Genomic DNA, 22,999 nt, shown 5'->3' with positions numbered 1-22,999 from the left:
TTATTTGGTTGCTCTTTGCAGTGGGCAGTTTCTGTTAAGGTTGTTAATTTTATCAACTGCCTTGGAAAGCTCAACTGAGTTCAGAGAAGACTTGAAATTGCCTTTTCTGCTTCTCTTCTCCTTCCCTGCTCATCGGGCTGCCACCCAAACAGCTGATCTGGCACTGGACTCGGCTGAGGAGGTGAGAACAAGCAGATGGGCCGGAGGCAGAAACTTCCTAAGCTGATCAGCCAACAGCATGGTCGCTGTTTTGGATGGTAGCTAATGTTGTTAGGCTAAATGCCCTCTCCGGGCGCCAGCGTGGCTGTGGTGACTGGAGGGTCTGGTGGCTTTGCTCCAGCTGAATAGAGAAACATGTTTCATGGCGTGGTGGAAGAACGAATGTGGGGACAGTGTGAAGTACAGGAAGTTCTTTAAATAATTGTAAAATGGAAAACTGATTACTTTGTGATCACAACAGCTGGCAAACTCATCAGAGGTTACCAGGCTTAATTTCTGTTGAACTGTGGGTGACATATGTGGTCTGTAATGCCCCAGGCTGCTGCTGAGGGTTGTGGTCTGTGAAGGAGAACAGCCTGCCTTGGGCAGCCACTGTGCTGTCCTTGCTCCCTTTCACCAAGGCCAATGAGTCTCATCTCTGAGCTGGGCTTTCTCTTCTCACTTCATCCCATTTTCCTTGTGCTGCTCTTTTTGGTGGGTGCTCTGTCTTTCCCGTGCATTTTCTTGCAGCTTTGGCTTCCCTCTGGACACTTCTTTAGTCATCTTTGTCTCCTCTCTGAGTTCCTGGCTACAAGCGCTGTTAATGTTTTTCTTTTAGAAGCACATTTTATGCTTGCATTTACTAGGGCCTGCAGGACAGGCTTTCTAGGCCTTCCTGCCCACTGGCTGCTGTCGCTTCCGATCCTGGCTGTATTGGATATAAGCAGCTTGGGAGACTTGCTGTCCCTAAGCCCTGGACAGTGCTGCCTGCCCTGCCACTGCTCCCCTCCCCTGCTGGGTCACGGCACCTGGGAACCTCTTTTTGCTGCAGAGACCAGTCCTCCAGCACAGATGAATAGTTATTTATTTATTAGGCAAAGGGCTGTACTTCTCTTTACCCAAGTTCCTCAGCTTTCCGGTGAGCTGTGTATTTCTGTGCTGGGTCTGCAGCAATATCTTCCCAATGTATTCAGACATCTGTAGTTGTCCTCTGCCTGCCGTGCTGAAGGACTGCAGTAGTTGGATATGCGGCCTGACAGAACTGAAGAAGAGGAGAGAGGCTGAGGAAGGGGCAGGGATCGCTTGCTAGCATTCACCTTGAAACAGAGATAGCAGTTTTGGTGACAGGATGAACAGAGTCCCAAGTCTCATCTGGCTGAACCGGCTGTCTAGGTAGAGAAGGCAAAAAAGGAAGTATAAGGAGACCTTTCTTTTTTTTCTTTTTTTTTTTTTTTTTTCCATGCTGTTTGCTGGGAATAATGGCTGTGGGGGAGCCTCTTTTAACAGGGGGTACTGCAGTCTGGATCCCACCTTTATGCTCCACGGAGCTCATATAGGACTGTGGAGGCTTCTCAGGCACTGGCCGTGCTCCGCTGTCTTTTTTTAGTTAGAAATTCAACTTGTGTGGGTCAAAGTAATGTTTGTAGGGCGGAAGTGCTCCTTTTAGGTCAGAGCTGAGGCTGTCTGGTGGGTAGCGTGGGAGAAGCTTTGTCTGCCACTATTCCTCATTTGTGTGTTCTGTAGAAAAAGCAGGGTTTATTCTTTAGGCATGTTGGCTCAACTACTTAACTGCCACCCCATTAAAACCTGCTCTCAACAGAGAAAGTTGCTTTGTAGATAATCAGTGTTAGTACTTTAATAATTGTTTCACTGCATTTTCTTTCTCCTTCTGATACGCCTCCCTTTCCCCTCTCATTTTTTGCTTGGGATAGGCAGCAATTTACAGATCTGTATGCTTTGAGATAACATGAGAGGTACAGTTTCAACCTCTCATCCTCGATCTTTGTCAATCGGTATATGGGGTGAATTTAATCAGTGAGGATTGCTGTTCTGGGTATGTTGTCTGTTAATCAGTGAATCTGGCCATCTCTTGAGATTCGCTAAGTGTCTGTTGTCTTGGTGTGGTGCTGTGGAATTCAATGCCAAAAATGCACCATGTAATTTAGATCCAAACAATAGCAAAAGGCTTGTGGTGGGGGAAAAGAGCTGTAGGTGGCCTTGAAATTAGTGTTATGGTAATGGAGCAGTATTAAATGCCCCCAGGCAAACAAGATCTAAACAGATCTAGCCAGGAGCATTAAACATTCATCAAAACAAGAAATAAACTTAGTCAGACAATAAATCAAAACCGTAGCATAACAGCTGCTTCTTTGGAAAAGATGCAAGTCAAGTGCCTCGTTCCTGGAAATCTGAAAGCAGACATGGTGATGGGGCACGGTGACTACTTTCAAGCTGTTGCGCTCACCAGACAGGCCAGATCTGGAGCTTCCACGTGAAGGAAGCTGTTTTCAGGCCGTGCTTTTGCCAAGAGCAACGCAGGCTTTGTCAGGTAGCAGTTCCACCCAAGCAGGCTAAATATGTTCTTTAATTTATTTTTTTTTCACTTCTGAATGCTGGACCTTATAGTAAGAACCCATTAAGACTTAGTGTGGGATTGAGGTAGAACTTCATGCTTCCCAGAATGAGTTACAATGAGGTATTGCAGCAGTGATAATGTTATCCCTATCAGTTTTTGCTTTGAGAGACTACTCAAAATCCATTAGATTTGACCTGCATTGTTTCTATCTTCATCTCTCTCTCTGCAGTAGGATGAAAAACACGGTAGTGAGAGGCTCAAATTCCAAAAATCTGAGTTTGTGCACAGGTTTGTCACTGACATGGTCTTTGGTTTCAGTACCTCTGCTTCCCTCCTCCATCTCTTTAAGGATAGGGAAAAAAACCTGCATTTCAGGGGTTTGCAGGCTGCATAGTAAACGTTTGTTACACACCTAAAGGTCCTCTGACAAAAGATGCTGTGGAACTAGTTGTTCTTCTGTGGCGATTTTTTGTTTGTTTTCTAAAATTTTTTTCCTCCCATTTAAGTATCTGTCTTCTGGAAATTTGCCAGAATTTCTGTTTTCCCAAAATCTCTGCTTGTGGTCTGCAGGTCTAGGGACAATTAAAATTGCTCTGCAAAGGGCAACTAAGAAAAGCATTACTGCTCATCTCTGTGGGAGCTAAGAGACACCACTGTGCGTGTTGTCCTGCCCATCTCATTGCAGAAAGCGCGTGGAACCCCTCTAAAATTTAGACTGTAAGTTTATTTCAAAAATCACTTTCCCCTTCTTAATCTCTGTAAAAGCATGTTGGAATGCTGTTTATTTAAACACACCTTCTACAGCCAGCCTCTTAGATCTGAAACACTCCCCCCTCTAATTTTGTAACCAAAAAAATATAGTTTCATGTCTGTGGAAGTTAGCATTGTAACTGCAGCCTCCTGCCTCTTAATCCCCAGCCCACAACTTCTGCCTTTCTCTGTGTGGGAGGCCGTAGCATGCGGTCTGTTACGCTGCCCCACACCTCGTGCTCAGAGATGCAGATGGACTCCAGAGTTGCCGTGTCAGGACGTCAGTTGTTGTTTGTGCTGCAGCATTTCTTGGGGCTCTCATGCTTCCAGCAGGGTAGGAGGAATCACCCCAACACCTGTGGAGCAGCAGAGCATCCTCCTCCCCTCTACCCTACCTTTAATACTGTATTTTTTAATTTTTCCAGCCACCAGTTTTCCACAACCATCGCTGTTTTATAGGAAAGATCAGCTCCTTGCACACAAGCCTTCAGACAATTATCTGGAGTGCAAGGCTGGTGTCTCACATCTTCTCTGACTTGAAGGTTGTCTGTAGTCACACGAGATGCCAGACTCTCCTGTCGTGCATTTGCTCCGCATCTCTGCTGTGAGAGCGGCTGGGAGAAGGGGTTGGTGGTGAAGGAGGGGTGTGGGGGGAGATTCTGCTTATGGTCTCAGTGAAGTTGCTGGTAAGCTGGTCACATGAAACAAAAAATACATCAGCTCCCTGCCCCCATGCACTGGAGTGTTTCTTGGCTCTGCACCCAAAGTAGCAGCTGAGCACGTGATTTACTTGTAAAATGCGGCTTAAAAAAAAAAATGGTGCCATTGCAGATGGGAAACCAGGGATGGGAGGGCTGGACTGGGGTTGCCCTGTGTGCAGCCGGGGAAGGGAAGGGGCATGTTTCCCTGCTGCGTTGCAGGAAGCTGGGGGGACGTGGCGCTGGGGGACACAGGCTTGTGGGAACGTGTGCTGCAGGATGTGGGGCTGCAGAGGAAAGTGCGAGCTGCGGGAGGCAAAATGGAGGGGAACGTGCTGAACCGCAGCCCTGCCGGGGGAAGAAGGTGGGGGGTGCTGCATGTGGGGCAGGGGGAAGGAAGGGGAGGGCTCTGGTGCAAGGGTGGGCTGCAGGTGGGATGGGGGGCTGTGTTTTTAGGGTTACGCTAGACAAGTACTCTGAACTGAAGGCCTTCTTAATAGGATATGAGGTCTGAAGTGACCGTGACAGAGCATTGTATTAATTTTTGATCTGCTTTGGTGCAAGAAAGGGGAAGTTGTTTGACCATTTAAAGCTGTGGAGTTCAGCATCTTCTGGTTTGAAAACTTCATTCCTTTTGCTAGTTGTGTTTGTATCCTGCGGTTCTTCCTTTCTCTGGGATGTAGGCTCTCTTAAGCATTTGAAAGGACACTGACCCAGTATGCCCAAGGAGAGCTAAAATATGGCATTACACTCGTCACAAACCTGGTGGGGGCCTTCAAGCAAATGCCCCGCCAGGCTGGACAGTGTGGCAGTTGCACCATTCTTTTGGGGAGTACAATTACACCACATTTCTTCCTGTGTCAGGAGTGTGGTGGGTGCAGTTAACGCCTCCTGGCCACAGCAGATAAAACAAGATAAAAGAATTCCTGCCCTTTGCTGTGCTTATATCTGCCTGTCAGTGTTTGTAGTTGGTGATCTCCATTGCTTCAGGTCAGGAGGAAGGTGGCTGTGTTTTTGTTGTTGTCAACTGGAGGATGCATTGCTTTGGAGGGGAGCTACAATGCGCTGCTGCAGGAATGGTTCCCAGTACCTCCCACTGCAGCGCCGGCTTTCCTTGTGTTTCATTGCACCCCGAGCAGGGAAGAAGTCTTATAGAAGCAAGAAATGGCACTCTTTTTGAAGTAGCTAATGGAGCAGATGGAGTTGATAAATTGGTGGGCAGTTTTAATGGTCAGTTAGTAGAATTCTTAATTATTGCAGCGGACTGTAGGTGTTGATTTCTGTGGCTGTAGGTGTTAACTTGGCACACAGCTTGGAAGGGAACCTCAGTGGTAAAACATTTTGTTCCCACCTGTTCACCACCAAACCTGGAAGGGATGTTCCCTCTATGAGTTGCTTCCATCACGGTGGCACAAAATAAGCTGATGGCTAGCAGGAAAAAAGAGGGGGAATGAAATGGGAAATTCTTCATTGATTTTTAGTAACTGAAGTAACTAGTTGATGGGAAAAGCAAACACAGAGTAAAGCAGATTTGGCACAGGCCTTGTATATGCCACTGGCAACATGGGAAGGATGACCAGGGCAGATGCAGAGATGTTTATCCTGCCACCAGGAGGAACTGGTGTACCCTGAGAGGCGATTTGGACCAGAGGCAGGGCTTGTACGTAAGGGGTGGCATTTGTGTTGTGTCAGAGCTTATTGAAGACTTTGACTGGGGCCTGAATGGTGTTTTGGCCTGTGTTAGTTGTTCTGCAGGCAGATATCCTCCACCCTCCTTATGCAGTCATGGTGCTGGCTTGTTTTTCAGTGGCTGCACTGACACTGAGGCTTCAGCCTGAATCCACTGGGCTCTACTTGACCCATTGCTTTTGGCCAAATAAGACTGGGAACAGCTTTTGAAACAGCCTGAAGAGGCTCTGGGGGCCTGTGGCTTGCGGGGAAGGATGGGTCCAGTGGGGAGGTGGCAGTGGATGCTGTTGGAGGGATGTCTGTCTAATCATGGCGTTTATAAGACCTGCTCTTGAGTGCTGTAGCAAGCTCAGATGGAGATGCTTGCCCAGATTCTGAGTTGATCTCAAGTGTGAAGCCAAGGACTATACCTACAGTGGATGGCTGGGGTGCTTGCTCCTTCCTCCTATGTACTGGTGCATGCACATGCATTCAGATTTCACGTTGCTTTGCAGTGCCGTCTTGGGTCAAACCATGGGATCTGCTGTAGGCAAGAACCTAAGCTGAATGGTGGGAGTTCTCTCCGAAAGAGAGACAACACCCAATCTGGCTTTATCTGTGCCGTTGTAGGCAAGGAAAGGCATGTCAGGCTTGAGCACACTCAACCCCCATGTGTTCACATAGTTAATTGTGACTGTGGTGGAGATCCCTCTCACCTATAGCTGTGAGCCTGCACTGGTTCAGTAATTTGACCTCCTTTGGCTCTTGAAGTTCCTGGAAAGTTGCTGGTGTCTGAGAGCCCAAGCTCCCGGCTTCCTCTTAATGTGCACATCAGGTTGCTTTTCTTTTGCTTTATAATGTGTAGCATAGGTAATACTCAGGGTATGCATTGCTGCTGAAAGCAAGAGGACAGGAATTCTCCTTTCCTTACCAGGTCCACCTGCTGGAAATCCCAAAGAAAAATATTGGACAAGGTGTTTGCTGATAAACTGAAAAATATGCATCTGAAAAGAAAAGGCAGCTTTGAATGGCACTGAGTATAGAAACTGCAATGTCAAAGGTGCACACTGTTACTTCTTTTAAAAGATCCCTTTTAGGTATTTTTAATACCTTCTTTCCTTTTGCCACTGTTGTACACATATTCGTATCTGCCTTCAGTTAGATTATCTTTGCAAAGTAAGTATGAGGTAATGAAATACTGGAAAAGAGAATAAATTGCCCTGGCCCACTCTTCAGGGTGCTCGTCAGAGAGACAGTCACATAAACCATCTTGACTTCTACTCTGTGGTGTTGATAGTCTAATTTCTGCATTACTTGAACTAAAAAGAAGAAACTCCGTTCGACGTTTGTGCAGTTTGTTCCTTTTATTTCGTTTGTTTTGTTTTTCCAGTCCAGTAATACCAAGAGGTTCACAGATACTATTGTGTGGAAACACAGCTTGTTACCAACTGTGTGAGTTTTCTGGCTGTCTTTAAGATCCATGTGTGTATGTACTTTTAGGGGTAGGATTACACTTTTACATGTGGAGTTGTTTGTTTCCGGGAGGTAGGGAAAGCGTGGGAAAAGGCTGTTACAAGGTAATAATATTAGTGGTTTTGCTAGAGGAAAGGCTTTGTCAGAAAGTAGGTCTGCCGGCATTTCTTGAAAGAAGACTTGTATTTGTTTATTGTGTCCTATTGGCACTTGAACCTCCTCTGTTAGTAGCTGAAGGCAAGCGATGAGGATTTCACCACTGTCTTGTTTCTGAAGCTTTTACTGGGTGAGAAGAATGGAGGCTTACTGTTTCATCCTCACTTGCTCGCTCCAGCTGCGTCTTCCCCCTGGTGACTTTGTGACTCTTGCGCAGTTGCTGCAGCAGAGCTGCTGGTGGTAGGGTGCTTGGGACGTTGGGCTGCTGGGGTTGTTCTGCACTGGGAGGCTGGAAAGCAGGCTTTGGCTTTCAGAAATGTCACCTGCGATGGGGGTAGTATGCTGTTACAGTTTTATTAATTTTGTCTGGTCTTTGAAATGGCAATGTACAAATGTTGAAGTGGAAACGTCAAAGTCCTGAGCTGCAAATAGCTAGAGGGAGGGAGAGTGTTTGGGAAGTGTCATTATATGCTTATTTTCTTATTTTTTTCTTTAGGCATCTGCTCTTAGCTCTTGTCAGAAAGGATATACTGAATCTGTGGGGGCCTCTGGTAATTCTTAAGGCCTAGGATGATTTTTTGTTTTCCTACGGACTTCTGCAGAAGGGGAGATGGTGGTGATCTGAGACTTGCTGGTATTCATGTTTAAAGTGGTGGTGTGGCATAGCATACTGTCCTGCGCCACCCTATTGCAAATGTTGAGATATCTCAGCTGTTCTGTAGCACAGCCTTGTTGGAAAAATAAGAGAATATGGGGGAAGGTGGGTGGCTTGAAGTGCGGGATGATGGAGCTGCTAGCTCTCTTCTACTGGGAATGTCTCAGAGAGGAAGTTTAAATTTAAACAAGCAAAGAAAAGTATGAAGGAACCTGAAAGCTCAGACTTGTCTCACACTACAAAATGTATTTGATGCAAATTCGATTTCTGTCTTGAAGCAACTGAAATGGTATCTTAGCAGCTGGCACCAATTGACTATCTCCCGGAATTGGCATGATGACAGCAATCAAACTGAATTTATTGCTTTGGGTTTGATTCCTCTTCCGGACTCTTCCCATTCTCAGAAATGTAATCTAGAATGTGTTCCCACAGGAATGATAGCTTCAAGCTTCCTTTAACAGTAACGACAGAGCGTGGTCCTAGTGCAGGATGAAGGCAGGTGGACTGTAGTATTGAGCAGCCGGATTGTATATTCCAGTTGAGGGCAGGAAGATTATGTATTGGTAAAGGGAGGAGCAAGCTTTTTTTTCTTCATGACACAGTTTCTCATCAAACAGAGATGATTCACAATGAAGTGTTAGTTTTGTTGCTGCTTCTGTTTGCTGGTGTAGGAGAAAATCTGCCTTTCCATTGGAGTGGCTAAACTTTCAGGCTGCTAAAAGTTGTACTTTCCCATGGTCGTCCCCTTCTCCCCCCCCCCTTTTTTTTTTTTCTTCTTAAGGCAGGTGTACTAAATAAAGAGTGAGCTTTAGCCACAGGACCTCAGTATAGCGGCAGTTTGGTAAAGTTTAGCCAGTAAATGCTGCGGTGGGTGTGCTCTCTTGCATGTGGAATGGTTTCGAAACAGTGCTGTGTTTCTAATGCTTGTTGAAGAAAGTATGGTAGAATTAACTTTTTCCGCCTTGTTTTCTGGTAGGTGTGAAATTAATCACTTTGATAAATCGTGGTTTGATTTATTTCAATAACTGTTTGTCCACTCTTTCAGTTAGTTTTTAATGCTGTCTTCTATACCTGCTTGCCAGGAGAAGGAACTATCTGGAATAGGTGTGGTTTTGCTGACGTTGTTCCTAGAGCAATAAATAAATGTCAGTGCTCCTCGGGCAGGCGGAGGGGATGGGGCGCAAAGGGCACATCTCTGTCAGCCTCCCCGGTCGCTGGTCCTTTGAGGAGCCTGTGGCAAGACTCTGGCTGGAAAACGTGTTTGCATGGCAGCTGCCTGCAGCTGAAACAAAACCCCTCTCCACATCTCTCGGGAGCGGGAGTCAGTCAGGGCATCATAGCTATGTCCGAAGCCAGGAGGGTTTCGTGCTGTGCTGCCTGTGCAGGGTGGCAGTGTCGGCACCTGACACCTAACCATCTTCCCCTGCTCCCCGGCTCAAGTTCGGCCCTCACCCTGCTTGTTTCGGACTCATCTCCTTTTCGGGTTTGTTGCCGGTGTCTTTTTCCAGACTCTGCCTTTTGCAAGCGTACCACGCAGACAGGTCTCCCTGTGCTTCCCTGGCATCCCCTTCTGCTCAGCACAGCTTCCAAACAAGCTGATTAGGCACAGTGACCGACCTTTGTTGTTGTTATGTAAATGTTCTCACTTGACAGCTCTAGACTACTGGGATTTGTAGATGTCTTGCGCCCTGTCTGTGTGTCTGAAAATGTTCTCCTCCAGGCCTCAGGTACCCTTGGAGTAAGACCTGGTGAGGAAAAACCTCCTGCAAAGCAGCCGTGCGTGTAGTGGCTAGATTAGCAAACCAAGCACTGATTCCCTGGAGAAGAGTGGAGCCCAGAAGTTGCGTTATTCATCCATCTCTGACGCTGCATCTTTGGGCTACCAGACTGAAGTTGTCAGATAATGAAAGGATTTTCTTACAAAAGAGAAAGAAATGTGCATCAGTATAAAACTAGTCATATTCCCCACCCTGCTGGAGATTGCCAGGTTTTCATGAAGCAAAGCTGTGTGGATTTTGTTTTTTATTTCTTTTGGGTCCACCTTTCTTTTGCATCATGTTATCCTCTTTATCTGCTGAAGTTTGATGTGTTTAGGACATGCAGGCCGAACTATCATGGTTTCGATCCGCTGTCTTCTGTGTTCAGGCAGGGTCGTTTTTGTTTTAATCTGCTCAATTAGAGATTCTTACAGCTCTTATTTATGGTGCATGGCCACTTCTGTCCATCCACTGTGCACGAGCAGTTCTGTCCCAGTGAATGGGCTGCACGTTTGTGCATTCAAAAATGAAGCAGTTTAATTTTTGTAGGTCCTTAACTCTCACTAATGATGCTAACACGGTCATTCTTGTTTTCAATTAAAGTAAACCCCTAGACAAATCAAATCCAACCCAAAGAAATCCCAGTTCTCTGAACAGTCAGTTTCTTATCAAGTATCTTCCGAAGAAACCCGGTATTAACGTTACTAGAATGACACTTAGCACAGTATTTGCAGAACAATAATTTTAAAGGTACTTGGGTTAAATGTAGTCTCACATGCTGAACCAAGATGCAGAAGTCATTGCATGTAAAGGACTAATAAAGAGAAATAGATCTTCACACCTTAGTTTGTGTATCAAACACGGGAAAGTTTTCTCCTGCTGTTTTTAAGCACCATCTCCTTAAGCAGTTACATTTTAAATTTTGCTACAAAAGAGCTGTGTAGACTACACATTTCTGTCTGTGTAGGTACTCATTGCTTCACAGTGTATATAGAAGAATTGTCCAAATAGCAAGTTTCTCTTTTCTTTTTTTTTTTTTTTTTTTGGCTGGAAAACAGTAAATGAATATTAGATGAGTGTTTGTAATATCCTGTACTTAAGTTTTGAGCATCAGCTATTGTTCAGGGCTAGACAGCTCTGTAACGTAGCAGGAAGAGAGCTTAATGAAATCCAATATTTGGAAGCAGGAGGTAGATGAATTCAGACTTGGAACAGCAGTGCTAAATTTTAACGGGAAGGATAACTAACATTTGGAGGGACTTCTGTGGGTTTGTTTATCACTTCAAGTCTTGAATGCGAACCCTTATGTTTTCTAGAGGATATACTGTGTTTTAAGCAAGTTATGGAAATTGCTGGTTGAATTTCATAGTGTGTGAAAGGCGGGGGTCCTGTAAGGTAGGTCAGATGTGTTGCCATGTTTCTATTAGCTATGAGGTGTGCTTCCACTGTGCATTAAGAATAAACACCTTCACGCCACAAATGGCTTGCAGAAATAAGTTTGATCATTTGGGCAGAGAGGGGCGAAATGGTTTGCTTTGCAAGCTCTTGGTAAGGCAGGGATCTGAACCCATATAGTGTTTTCATCATTATTCTAATACAGTTAGGAATACTTTGCATTTTTAAGGTTTGGTGAGACCCCGTATAAGAGACGTGCTAAAGCCTAGCCTTTGACTGCTCTGCTGGACTGGTGGAATTTTGTTTCTTCGCTCTCCTTCTGGCAATAACCATTGTTAGACCAGGGAAAATTTGCAGTCTGTGTTTATTCCTTATGTATTTAGGTACTGGGTTGTTCCCAACAAGTACCAAATCGACTCTACCACTGATCCCTGGAATGAGAGTCAAATGCCTGCACTGTGCCAAAGGCCGCTGGACGATGAAGAAAGATTTTAAAAAGGGTCTCTCTTTGGGGATGGAGTAGGGGGGCCCTTTTGAAGTCACAGGTAGGGCTGTGTTCTGGTGCCCCCTGCATGGGGATGGGTGATCCCACAGCAACGGGACCCGTGATCCTTCAGGACCTGCAGCAGGAAACCCGCTCAGCCTGACCTTTCTCTGCTCGTGGTTGTGGTGGCTGGCTGCTCCCGGGGCTGGAGTGTGCTTTCTCCCTGGGAGTTGTGCTTGAGTTTGCCTGTTTTGTTGCCCTGGAGACAGAAGAGTGTGGTATGCTTTCCCCCTGACCAGAAATAGTTTCCTGTACCTTGTGACCAGAGTGCTGTACTCCTCCTCTGGTCTCCGGCCAGGCTGTGTGGTGCTGGAGGGATGGGGTGTGGGGTGATGACCTCTTGTCACAAGTTCTGGTGTGGCTGCTGCCCATGATCACTAGCTGCCCTGCCTGCTCCCCTCCCTCTGCACGATGGTGTAGGGTTTCAGGGGAGCAATTGCTCTTGATTTACATCTCCCATGGCATTTTGATGGTTATGTCATTTTGTTTGAGCCTTGCTCCTGTCAGCTGTCTGTCCTGGCTGTCAGGACTCGGTGGCTGAGTAGCACGTGGTGAGCTCTTACCTCTCCTTCCCCCTTTGCTCAGCTGTTTTTGCTGTCTGCTTCCCTGTGTCCTTGTACTTGGGAACAGATTCTCAGCAAGTGTAACTGTGCACGAGGGCAACGTGATCCGGGTGGGTGAAGGATCCCCTTCTGTAGGAGTTCCAAGTAGAGCTGGGAGGGTAAGCGGGGAATTTGCAAGACCCAGGCGTGCGAGCTGGCTATGGATAGTTTATCTTGAACTGTTGTCCTGCTGTGAGAAATCTGGCCCGAGTGCAGAGTATGCAGCGCAGTCTGTTACCTTGCAACTGTGTTTTGCAAAACTTCATTTGTGAGAGATGCTGCTAAAAGGGAAGGCAAGGCACCCCCACCCCTTCCCAGCAATGCAGGTGAGAAAGCGCTTGCACTGCACCAAGGCCTCAGGAGTGTGGAAGCTCTCCAGGCTCTCCTGCTGCCTGCTACTTTATTGGAGAGCCATTCTGGCATAGAACTGTAAAATATATGCAACAACAACAATAATTTCCAGGATTGAGAAGGAAGGAGAGATGAAAGGAGTAATTTAGCTTCCCCCACCCCTGAACAGGAGCAGATGAGGATGTAAGCACATCTCAGACCTATAAAATATTAATTGGGACATTTTCTACAGTTCAGCAGTGGGAAAGAAGACAGAAATCCTGCAGTGCCCTGAGCTGCTATTCCCAGCCTGGGAGAGAAAAGTGTTCTGAGCTGAGATCTGGCTCAGTCTCTGTCTTCTGCTCATGGGGAAGAGAACAGTTTCCCAAAGCCTTCCTTTACAAAGGGAAGGGAAGACCATGCAGAGACCATGGACTGTTCTCAGGCAGAGCAATGCAGTGTCACTTTAAGTGATTCTGTAGTAGGGTTCCTATAAATTGGAGGATCCTGCATTCCTACCAGTGATCTGCTGAGTAGCCCAACCAGCCAAGGGTACTGCTTACTCTGGTGGAGAAGACGTGTGTCACGGGGGATGCAGAGAAGGTATGGTTTCAAGCCTGTGTGCTGAAGATCTGCTCCAGAAGAAATGTCAGGAGCAGGCAGAGAGTGCTGCTTGCTTGCCCCGTGTTCTTTTGGTGGCTGGACTGGGGAGGAAGGGCAGTCCTTGCTTCTTGCCTTTTTCTAGGCATCTGTATCCCCAAAAGTCTAGAGTTTAGCAGCTGCCAGGGCTGCCTAAAAGATTTGCCTCCCACGGATCCTTTCAGTGAATCTCTGCTTGTCCAATGTGAGTGTTTCACTTGAGAGGGTGGGGGCTTTGTAGTGAAAGTTCAGGACTCAATCACTGCTGTAGTGAAAAATCTCCTGTCTGAGCCTCAGTAGCTAAAATGCCCCCTGCGTCTTGGCTGCGATGGGCAGAGTTGCTCTAGCTCCCTCTCCTTTCCTTGCACTCATGCTTGTTACATTTCTAGGGAGGAGAAACCATTTTTTACTCTCCTTGATATTTTTTTCTTTAATCCAGATGACAGTTGTGCTCGAACTGATGTTGCCTTTGGGCTGAAATAAGCATACTTAGCATTTGGGCAGAACTTCTTGCCTGGAGATCTCAAAGTGCTTGATCAGCATTTCACCAGCGAGCCCATCCATGGGTAACTGAAGTATGGTTACCTTTACGGTTCACTGGAGCTGGCAGAGTTCCCTACTTCATGTGGTGACTGTACACTAGCAGGAGCTGTGTATTTCTCCCCTACTTTGACCTTCTTCCCCAGTCTTTCTCTGGAGTGGAAGCAGGTCCTGTTTCCATTTCTTGTGGGCCATTTCTTCAGAGACTTTTCCTCTTCCTCTCCAGCCTTGGAGAAGGGGGTAAGTCTTGGAAGGGGTGTCACTGGAAGTGGCTTTGCGTATTTGTGAGGCTGATGGAAGAGTGGTGTCTTTGCCTGTGCTACTACTCACTGAATCCAAGGAGGGAATATCAGTTTAGTGCTAGCTCTGTAGAAGGAGCGGAGGTCCACCTGCAGTCTCAGCTGCAGAGCGCTCACCTGAAGTGTCTGTGAGGTTTTGGGAAACAGTCGTGTTGCAGAAATTCCCAGCTCTCTGGATGTCTGCTGGGTCACTGTGTTCCTTTCTCCATTGGATATGAACAAGAGCTTAGTTGCTTAATGCCTTGTTTCTTATTTTCTTTCAGATCACCAGAAACTGGAACGTGAAGCTCGAATCTGCCGACTTCTAAAGCATCCAAATATTGGTAAATCTCCTTGGGCTCAGAGGGATGGGGGTGAGAGAGGAGTAATATGTCTCATCTGGCATCCTGTATGAGAGCCAAGTGTATTCTGAATGTTCACAACAACTTGTCAAACTTCCCTGTTGAAATCACCTTAGTTTCTCTCTTTGACAAATTCTGCACGTGACCCTGTCCCATTCCTTAGCATCCTTGCCCAGATGTTCACCAAAGTGTGCTGTGACAGCATGCAGAGGTGTCCCTGCTCCTTGCATGATGCACGACTCTTGTCTGCTCATCTGACATTCTGCAGTGGGAGTAAGCTATTGGGTTTGTTTTCTTCACACTTGTCTTCTGTTTCCTCTTCTTGTCACTTTTTGACCTATCTGTTTAAATGCTGTATTCAGTGACATGCCCAAAGTTAAAGGAGGGTGGGCTAATATGTCAGCGCTTCTCATTACAGTGGCCGCTTATTCTAAAAACAAGAGACCAAAACCAAATTGCTCATTTTGGCAGTGGTCAAAAAAAAAAAAAAAGAGAAATGGAGTAAAAGGAATCATTTTGTCTAGAATTACAGGAAGAGGCAAAATAAGGCACAACTTCAAACCAAAACTACATTATTTACTGAACTGTAGGGAGGGGGCATGGATTTTCGTCTAGTTCCAAAGCACTATGCAAGTTTGTCCTAAGTTTTCTTTTACAGAAATTTCACATTGCTGAAAGTTGCTTTGAGCAAAAGATTTGGACCATTAATAATCCCCATTTCAGGATCTTTAAATAAATAAAGCCTCTAGGATCCTAGATAAGGTCTAATTCAAGTTAATTTATTTAGAGAAAACATTAAGAAATACCAAACTGCCACCTTCAACCAAACCACTCTTAAATATCCCTGTCTGGGAGACCTGTGGTGCATTACATTGTCTGTCTTTTGCATAACTCTATCTGTCAGTATAGATAACATTTTAAGAGCATCTGTCTGGTCTCCTGACTTTCAGCTTCATAACCATTTGCTCCTATTGTCTGAAGACCTGGGAGAGGAAAGGTGCCTTACAGCATAGCCTGTGGACTAACATCTGTAGCCTATTCTGTATGTGATGAAGAAGCAACTACCACAAGCTCGGGACCTCACAAAATGCAAAGCACCTTAGTAGTAGCTTTTCAGCAAGAAAGAGCTTTATTGCGTCTGAGTGTAGTTGTGGAGGTATGGCATGAGGGGAGTAGCAGTGGCCACCTTCTACAGTAATTTGCACTGATGAATGTATTGGCTGGTAAATTTATTGCTTGGCAATATTCAGAATGACTAGAACTCATATTGGCTAGTTATCGAGTTTCATTTGCCCCGTAAGACCTGTTGCACTTAGTTTAGTAGGTGATGTCACTTTTTATTTTGGCCTTAACTTCACTTTCATCATTTCTCCTTTTTATAATTTCTTACATCTTTTCTTACCAGGTCTCTCACAGAGTAAATCTTACACACAAGAGGAAAACCACTTTTATAAGTAAACCACACAGAAAACAGAAACGTATCACATTCCTGGTTCAGTTCTACAGCTTTTTACTCATCTGTAATGAGTGGCAATGCTTGTCTCCTGTTGTATTGCGGTTTGGAAAAGACAGTTTGGGGGAATGTCAGTGGTTCTTGCATTTTCTACAGAGCATTTCTGTCTTCCTAGAAAAAAAACAGTTTTCCTGCTAAGATAAAGAGACTAGTCATTCTAAACTCAACGGGCGCTCACAAATAGCAATAAAGGAATTAAGTTTTGTGCCTACAACAGAGCATCGAAGTGTGTTGAATAAACCTCGGGAAGTCATATGGTCCATTCAGCAGTCCTCTGAAAACCTTTTATACCTGGCTGGTTCCAGGCACGTTTGTTCTTAAAAACATTTAATGCTTCCATTAAAGCATTCTTTCAAAAGTTTAATTTTTCTGTCAGTTAGACATCAGAAAAAAACATATTTTGCTGCTATCGTAGCTTGTTGTTTCTAATTCTATCTGTAGTGTATGTGGAAAGTAGTTTTTCTTTCTTGTAACAATCTTTTACATATTTGAAGACTGTTATCATGTCTCTTTTTTAGTCTTCTTTTTCTTCAGACTAAACAAACCCAGTTCTTTCAATCTTTTCTCACACTTCATTACGTCATGGTTTCTAGACCTCCAGCCTTTCCCTCTGCCCCTCCCGCCTTTTCCTTCTCTGGACTCTCTCCAGTTACTTCACATCTTTCTAGAAACGTGATGCCCAAAACCGTACATAAGATTCCAAGGCCACATCAGTTTTGACTGAAGGGGGAAGAATTGCTTCACCTGTCCTACCAAAGGTGCTCTTGTTTTGTACATCAGCCTCTGAAACTTGTCATTTAAATATCTTGATGATGCACATTTGTTTTCTGACGCATTATTGCTCCAGACTACTTTCTGCAGAACTTCTGGCAAGGAAATAATTTTTCCATCGTGTATAGATGAGGATTCCTATCAAAGCGTGCATTACATTTGACTTTATTAAAACAAATAGGAAGAAATTCACTCTGTGGGTTCCCCCCCGCCCCGATTTGTCAAGACCATTTTCATTTATCTTCTGATAGTGTGATAGGGTTGCAGCTCCCCCCGCAGTAACATGATCTTTAATAACAATGCCATATATTGCATCATGTAGATAATTGGTAACACTGTTGAATGCTGCTGGACTCTGGACAAACTCTTGAATACTTGATACATTGTTCCAGTTTGACAGTGATCAATTTTGAGTATGTTTTTTCAATGAATTGTATACACCATTGGAAGCTAGTTCTGAATACACACTTTTTTTAAAATTGCTTATGGAAATAGCACGCAAGATGCTGTCAGAAGGCTTGCTGAAGTCCAGATGCTACACGCATTGCTGCGTCCGTATTCCTTGGACTTCTTAGGTTGTCATAGAAGGGAAACATGTTGTTCTGACACAGCAGCAGGTTTTTCCCGTGAAACGTGTATTAGCAATTAGTAATCACCTCATTACTGCCATTCTCTGCTGTAAACTCTTCTGGTTGAATACTTGGTGCGTTACCTCAGTGTGAGCTGTGCTAGTAACACTGCACCGATCCTGAAGAATTCTGCAGATTTTGCGCTTGCTTTAATTTCCCCATTTTGTTGTTACTGGTTTTGTTGCAAACTGCGTTGCTGCATGTCCTGCTCTTCTGCAGTGATGTGAGCCTTCAGTGAGTTTGGGGCAGAGGATTGAAAGTTAGGAGTCTGTGAGGTGGGCTGCTTTTCTCTCCTGCCTGTACGCAAGATATAAAGGAAACATGTTGTTGAATTTGTGCTTCTTATCCATTTGCTGCAAGACAGATGATTCCGCTATGGAGATTCTGGACTGCAATGTACTGACCATAACACTGCTACTCAGATAACGTAAAGGTTGCTCTAGGTACAAAATAATGGTGATATTTCCATTTGCTGTTGCTGTCTGTGAAATGACTGCTTTCTGAGTTATCCTAACATGCTTTCATCAAATCTCAGTCCTAATTATAGGCTATCACTCTGTAATTGGGTGTTTTGTCTTGTCGTTAGATGCACATTATGGCCAAGGTAATCACAGGGAGTAAACCTTCTAAGAGCTTAGTGTTGCAGTAAGGTTTTTTTTGTCTGGATGGAAGAAAGTTGACTTGAGGCAATTTTCTGATTTCTGACTCATGGTATGTAACGTGTTCTCATTGCACACCCTGCATTCGAATGTGCCATTATAGCTGATCACCTCAGACTTTAGTTCACTAGAGGAAGGACTTCTTTACCTAACCTTCAGCTTGGGTTTTTTGGGTTTTTTTTTTGTTTTGTTTTGTTTTTTCCTCCTGACAGCTTTCTAGAGTATTTTGCATTCTGTTCCAGAGAAACCATTTACCAGCCATGCTCAGCAAATACAGCAGAATTGGACAGATATCAGTTAGCGATCTGTTCACTCCATCCTGTTTTAAAGGCAAAAAAGATGCACCCATTACTGAGGATATGGGAGTGTTAAAGAGAGGCAGAAGGCAACATCATTAAAACCCCACTGTCTAAGCAGATAAAATGCCTGTGGAAGTTGGCAAGAGTCACAACTCTGTGGGGAATTCCACTTCTTGAATAACTTGCTGTTCCAGTGATTCACGTATCTATAAATCTTATGGGCATTTGACATGGGTGTATTTGGGAACATGGAGAAGAGAATGATATGGCTCTCTTCTCCCTTGGTCCCTGCTTTGCAGGGAAGAAGCCTGTTTCTGTAAGCATGCTGGTAGCCCTGACCCTTCAAAGCAGACACTTGCCTGATTGTGCTGCTGAAGCTTGTGCAATGGATAAGGTAGACTTCACCATTGCCTTCTGTTTGTTGTGAGGCTAAACTTACAGTATGCTGAATATCTACTTTTGCCTGCTGGAACAGCTCTTTTGGTCTTCTGCGTAGTTGTAAACTTAATTTCAGTCAGTCTGTGTATTTGATTTTTGAGTCCTGGAATTCATTCACTATATAGGGATTCTCTTGTGGAGAATTCAGTTTTTCCCGTGCTTCCTGCTACCCGTCGAATATTAGAGCAGTGGCATAGTTGGGAACCCTGGTATCTTCCTGCAGGCTTGTTCAGCACAGTGATGAACAATGACCTTTCCTGTCCTAGGACTCCCAAAGCAATACCAATGCAAAATTTGATAAAAATTCTTATGCATGGTTTTGAAAACTCTTCTCTAGCATTCCTGTGTTTTCCTACAAGAGTAGGATTGTGGTTTGTTCAGTGCACCATGAAGTCTGCTCTGTGCATGGATTTTTGTCCACTGTGTTGTTAGGTGTTGCCCTTCTCCTTCTAAATTTTTTGTTCTGCCAGTCTAAATATGTGCCTCCTCTTTGGATCTGTCACCAGGTGATCTCTTTCTTAGATATTTTTAATCCGACTGTAAAAAAGCAGTTCTTGAATATCTTTAGTTCATAGTTCAAACTGAGCAGTTGTTGTGTCCCAGCTCACGGCAGCCTTTGCTGTGAAGAACTGCATGCACTTAGGTCTAGAATAATAAAAGTACGTATTTTAAGAGAGGCTGGTAGTAGCCCAAGAGCCAGAGCCAAATTCTGATTTCTGCCTTTATATCCTTTGCTGAACTGCTTCAGAGTTAATTTCTTTGAGGCAATTTATAGCAGTAGTGAAATGCTGTCCTCAGCATCTGTCAGAATTATTGCATTTTCAGGTTTTTCCTACTTCTGACTTTTTCTCCAAAATATACTTGCACTTATTTTTATTTTAACTTCTATCTGTTGGCTTCTCTGAGCATAAACCACAATTTTAGGCACATCCTTATTTAAAATGGAAATAAAATGGTATAGAAATCTCCTGTGAATTACAAGAATTTGTTTTGACCCAGTTCGGTTTTATTTCCTTTGACAAGTGGTCTGTCCTCAGAGTACCTCTGTCTCGTGGGAGTGATTTTGATGGATGTGTATAAAAGGCGGCTTCTAGTTTGTGTGCCCTTAAATGATGGTTACGATCAAGGTGTGAATTGCTGCACGGACCAAGAAGGATGCTGTGCTTCTGTGTGCAGCCCAGCTGGAGAATCCCGCAACACTCATAACTACCCTGGGTGGGAAATGGGATGCGTTGATCATGTCTGCAGACCTAATCCTGGATTTGTTGTCTTAGAGGTATGAGCCATAACTTCAGGTTCGCTCATTCCTCATTTTGAGATACTGCTCTTGATAAGCAGGCCCTCGCTTCCCCCCCTACACCACTGCCTCTTGGAATGTTTTCTTATCACCTTTTCCTTAACAAGATATTCCAATTGCTTCCTTGGTGAACAAGAAAAAAAAACGTAGGCTGTGTTTTGCTGTAAACAGCAGATTTCCTTGTTTTCATTTGGCTGCAGACACCCAGGCTGCCTTTGCAATTGGGACAAAAGGGATGTTATGTGCAAAGAATAGTTAACATGCTGGGGATTCTCCCGTGGTTTGGCCACGCTTGCTGCCCTGTGGAAACTCCGCGGTTTCCAAGTGGGATGCTCCTGTGCCTGACCTGCTCTTTAAAGCTGCTGCCCTGCGATTTCTATTGCTGGGGGGCTGCCCCTTTTCTCGGGTGAAACTGGTGCAGAGAGGGGATGGTGTGGGGAGGGAGGGATGGGGGAGAACAGACCTTGTAGCAAGAGTTATTCTTGACGGCTTTCTCAGTTACTGAGCAGCTTTTCCTTGGAAGTGTCATGGGGCTGTCTGAGAGGACAGCAAGTTGTTGTGCTTCCTAAGATGTCAAACAATGATGTTCTTGGCCTTATGCCTTTAACCTGTTCTCCTCCCCTGTCATCCCCCCCTGGGGGAAAAAAAAAAAAAAAAGAAAAAGAAAAAAACCACACAAGAAAAAACCCCACCAAACAGAATATCAGCTAGAGCGCATTCTTGATGGAAGGTTTGAGCCTTTGAGCTGCAAGTTACCCTTTATCATTCCCAGTCCCTGCACTGTTAGGGATTTAGGTGAGTGCCTGTGGATGTCTTGCTGAAAGGAGGCTCCCCAAAACCCCAGGCAGTCCAGCTTTTTATTTCTTATTCTGATTCACCCAGTTACTTCTTTCACTAGCTATTGTTAGTTTACTTCTTGTTTTCTCCTTTTTCTGCTTCTTCTTCCTGTAGCTTTTCCTGTAGTTTTAAGAAAAATGTTTCTCTGTGACCCCCCTCAATTTGGGAATGGAGTAACAATTGCATTTTCTTCCTAGCCGGGGGATATATTTATTCTGTATGTCTTTGTGGTCTGTACTAGAGAGGTGTTCGGATTACATTATTCATCTGTTTAGCTGCAAGATTTATCTGTATGCAAGCAATCCCTTAAAAAAAAAAAAAAAAAAAAAAGATAGTGGGATGGTGGCCAGACTCAGTGCATTCAAAAGTACTGCAAAAGTCAGAGGAGAAGGATTCCCCTACCTTTTTTCTTTTTTTCTCCCTCTCCAGTTAGAATAGCATTGAGGAAATGGAAGGCGCCTCCGTTGGGGTTCCCCTGCCTGAGCACCGAGCAGAACAGGGGGACGGCTGCTCTCTGGTGAAATCGTGCGAGCGACAACCTGCCATTTGAACAGAGCTCGCCTCTGTGGCAAGGTTTCATGATTGTCCTGGGCAATGCTGGAAAGGAGTTGTGACAATCAGATTAATACGGCAAGGTTGAGGGGATGTCAGGCAGGACACCTGCCTGCACGGGCAGGAGCCCTGCTTTGCAGTACCAAGGGCTGATTCCTCCCTGGTGGCAGAAATGTGTGTAGCGAAGTTACAAAGCCTGTGTGAGACACCTAAAATTTTTCACGGCCTCTATCTTTATTTTATTAATTCTCATAAAGTGTGTTTTCTCTTTGTATTTTCTTTCAGATGCCAATAAAGTTGGCTTGTTATTATTTTGGGGGTTTTTAGAAAAAGCTCTCATATAATACTAGTGGTTATCGAAAGTACTTTGCTTATCTGGTATGTGGATAATCAGAAATTATTAATAACAATTCTGGATGGTTGTGATTGCACTGTTATCAGGAGAGTGGGAAATATTCCTGCTAATGCACTCTTTTGGCTCATGTAATGTTTAAGTAGGGCATACTAAATGTTATGTATCATGTGCTGAACTTCAGCCTTTCAATACAGACATTGCAAAATCAAAGGAAAAATAACATTTAGTTGGCACCGAAATGTTTTTAAAAAAATACTTTGTGTGTTCTTTTTTTACTTTTGCTTTTTACCTCTGCAGAAGGACCAGTTTCTTAACAGGAAAGGTACTGTTCTCCCTGCAGTTTCTTTCTAGACTGTGAATTTCCATGCATAAGGGAATTTCCCCTGACTCGGCACCATGTATGGCAGAAAGTGCATTGCTTTAGCCTCATTTTTTAGGGCCAGAGTGTTAAAAAGGTTACGGTGAGAACAATGGTGAGGGGAAAAGAAACCCAACACCTCTGTGTGTGCCTTTTCATACTCCCTTAGGACTGTTCCCTGTCTGTCTTTGCAGAGCCTGCACCAACTTGGTTCTGCCTGAACCGGAGCAGAGTGTTAACGAGCCCTTCTTCTCTTCCATTTTCCAAAGCTTTAAAATTGCAATTGGTGTGAAATGCTGTGGACTCGGGGAGTTCACAGCAAGCTGTTATATATCCAGCATACTGTAACCTCTCTGTGTCAAATTTGGAAGGAGGAGGAGGGAAAGAGTCCACGTTCCTAAGGGACTGGTTAACATCAGCATGCTGTGTCCTGTTAGCTAACTGTCCTGCTGCGGTTAGTTACTGCTCTAACAAAGCTGGTCATTAGCTGCTGGAACAGATGATTTCTAGAGGATTATTTGCATTACAGAATTTAATGCTTTTTAATAGCAAATTTTTAATTAAAAGAAGAGTCCTTTTGGAAGCAGCCTGAGCAGCTGCAGCTGAATTCTGCGTGTTTAATGTAATTAGAGAAACAGCTGGGGTGGGAGCTGAGCACCCAGCTCGCAGGCAGTCACAGGTTGGTGGTGGCTCCTCGTGGGACAGGCGTCCTGAGTGATGCGCACCGGGCAGGAAGCGTCCTGGCGCACAGCCGGGCTCGGAGGTGGTGGGACAATCCCCATCTTGGCTGCCTGGGCTGGTGAGCAGCTGGGGAAGCGGGGAGTGGGTGGTAGCCATCTGCGTCAGTTCACTTGTCACTTGTGCTGCCACGGACGATAGTGCTCAGTTTG

At 44.8% G+C, this 22,999-nt stretch overlaps 1 protein-coding gene across 15 annotated transcripts in view; it reads left to right on the top strand.

The window, feature by feature from the left end:
- Positions 1–22,999, top strand: part of CAMK2G (calcium/calmodulin dependent protein kinase II gamma) — a 120,195-nt gene that overhangs the window by 39,552 nt on the left and 57,644 nt on the right. For all 15 annotated transcript variants that reach the window (XM_063339285.1, XM_063339287.1, XM_063339289.1 and 12 more), the window contains exon 3: positions 14,324–14,383. In XM_063339285.1, the coding sequence (XP_063195355.1) occupies positions 14,324–14,383 (60 nt within the window). The remainder of the gene's footprint in view (positions 1–14,323; positions 14,384–22,999) is intronic.

Source organism: Chroicocephalus ridibundus, chromosome 6 (genome assembly GCF_963924245.1).
Source record: "Chroicocephalus ridibundus chromosome 6, bChrRid1.1, whole genome shotgun sequence".
In the NCBI taxonomy this organism is placed as follows: Eukaryota; Metazoa; Chordata; class Aves; order Charadriiformes; family Laridae; genus Chroicocephalus; species Chroicocephalus ridibundus.
This window is presented reverse-complemented; position numbering and strand designations above follow the sequence as displayed.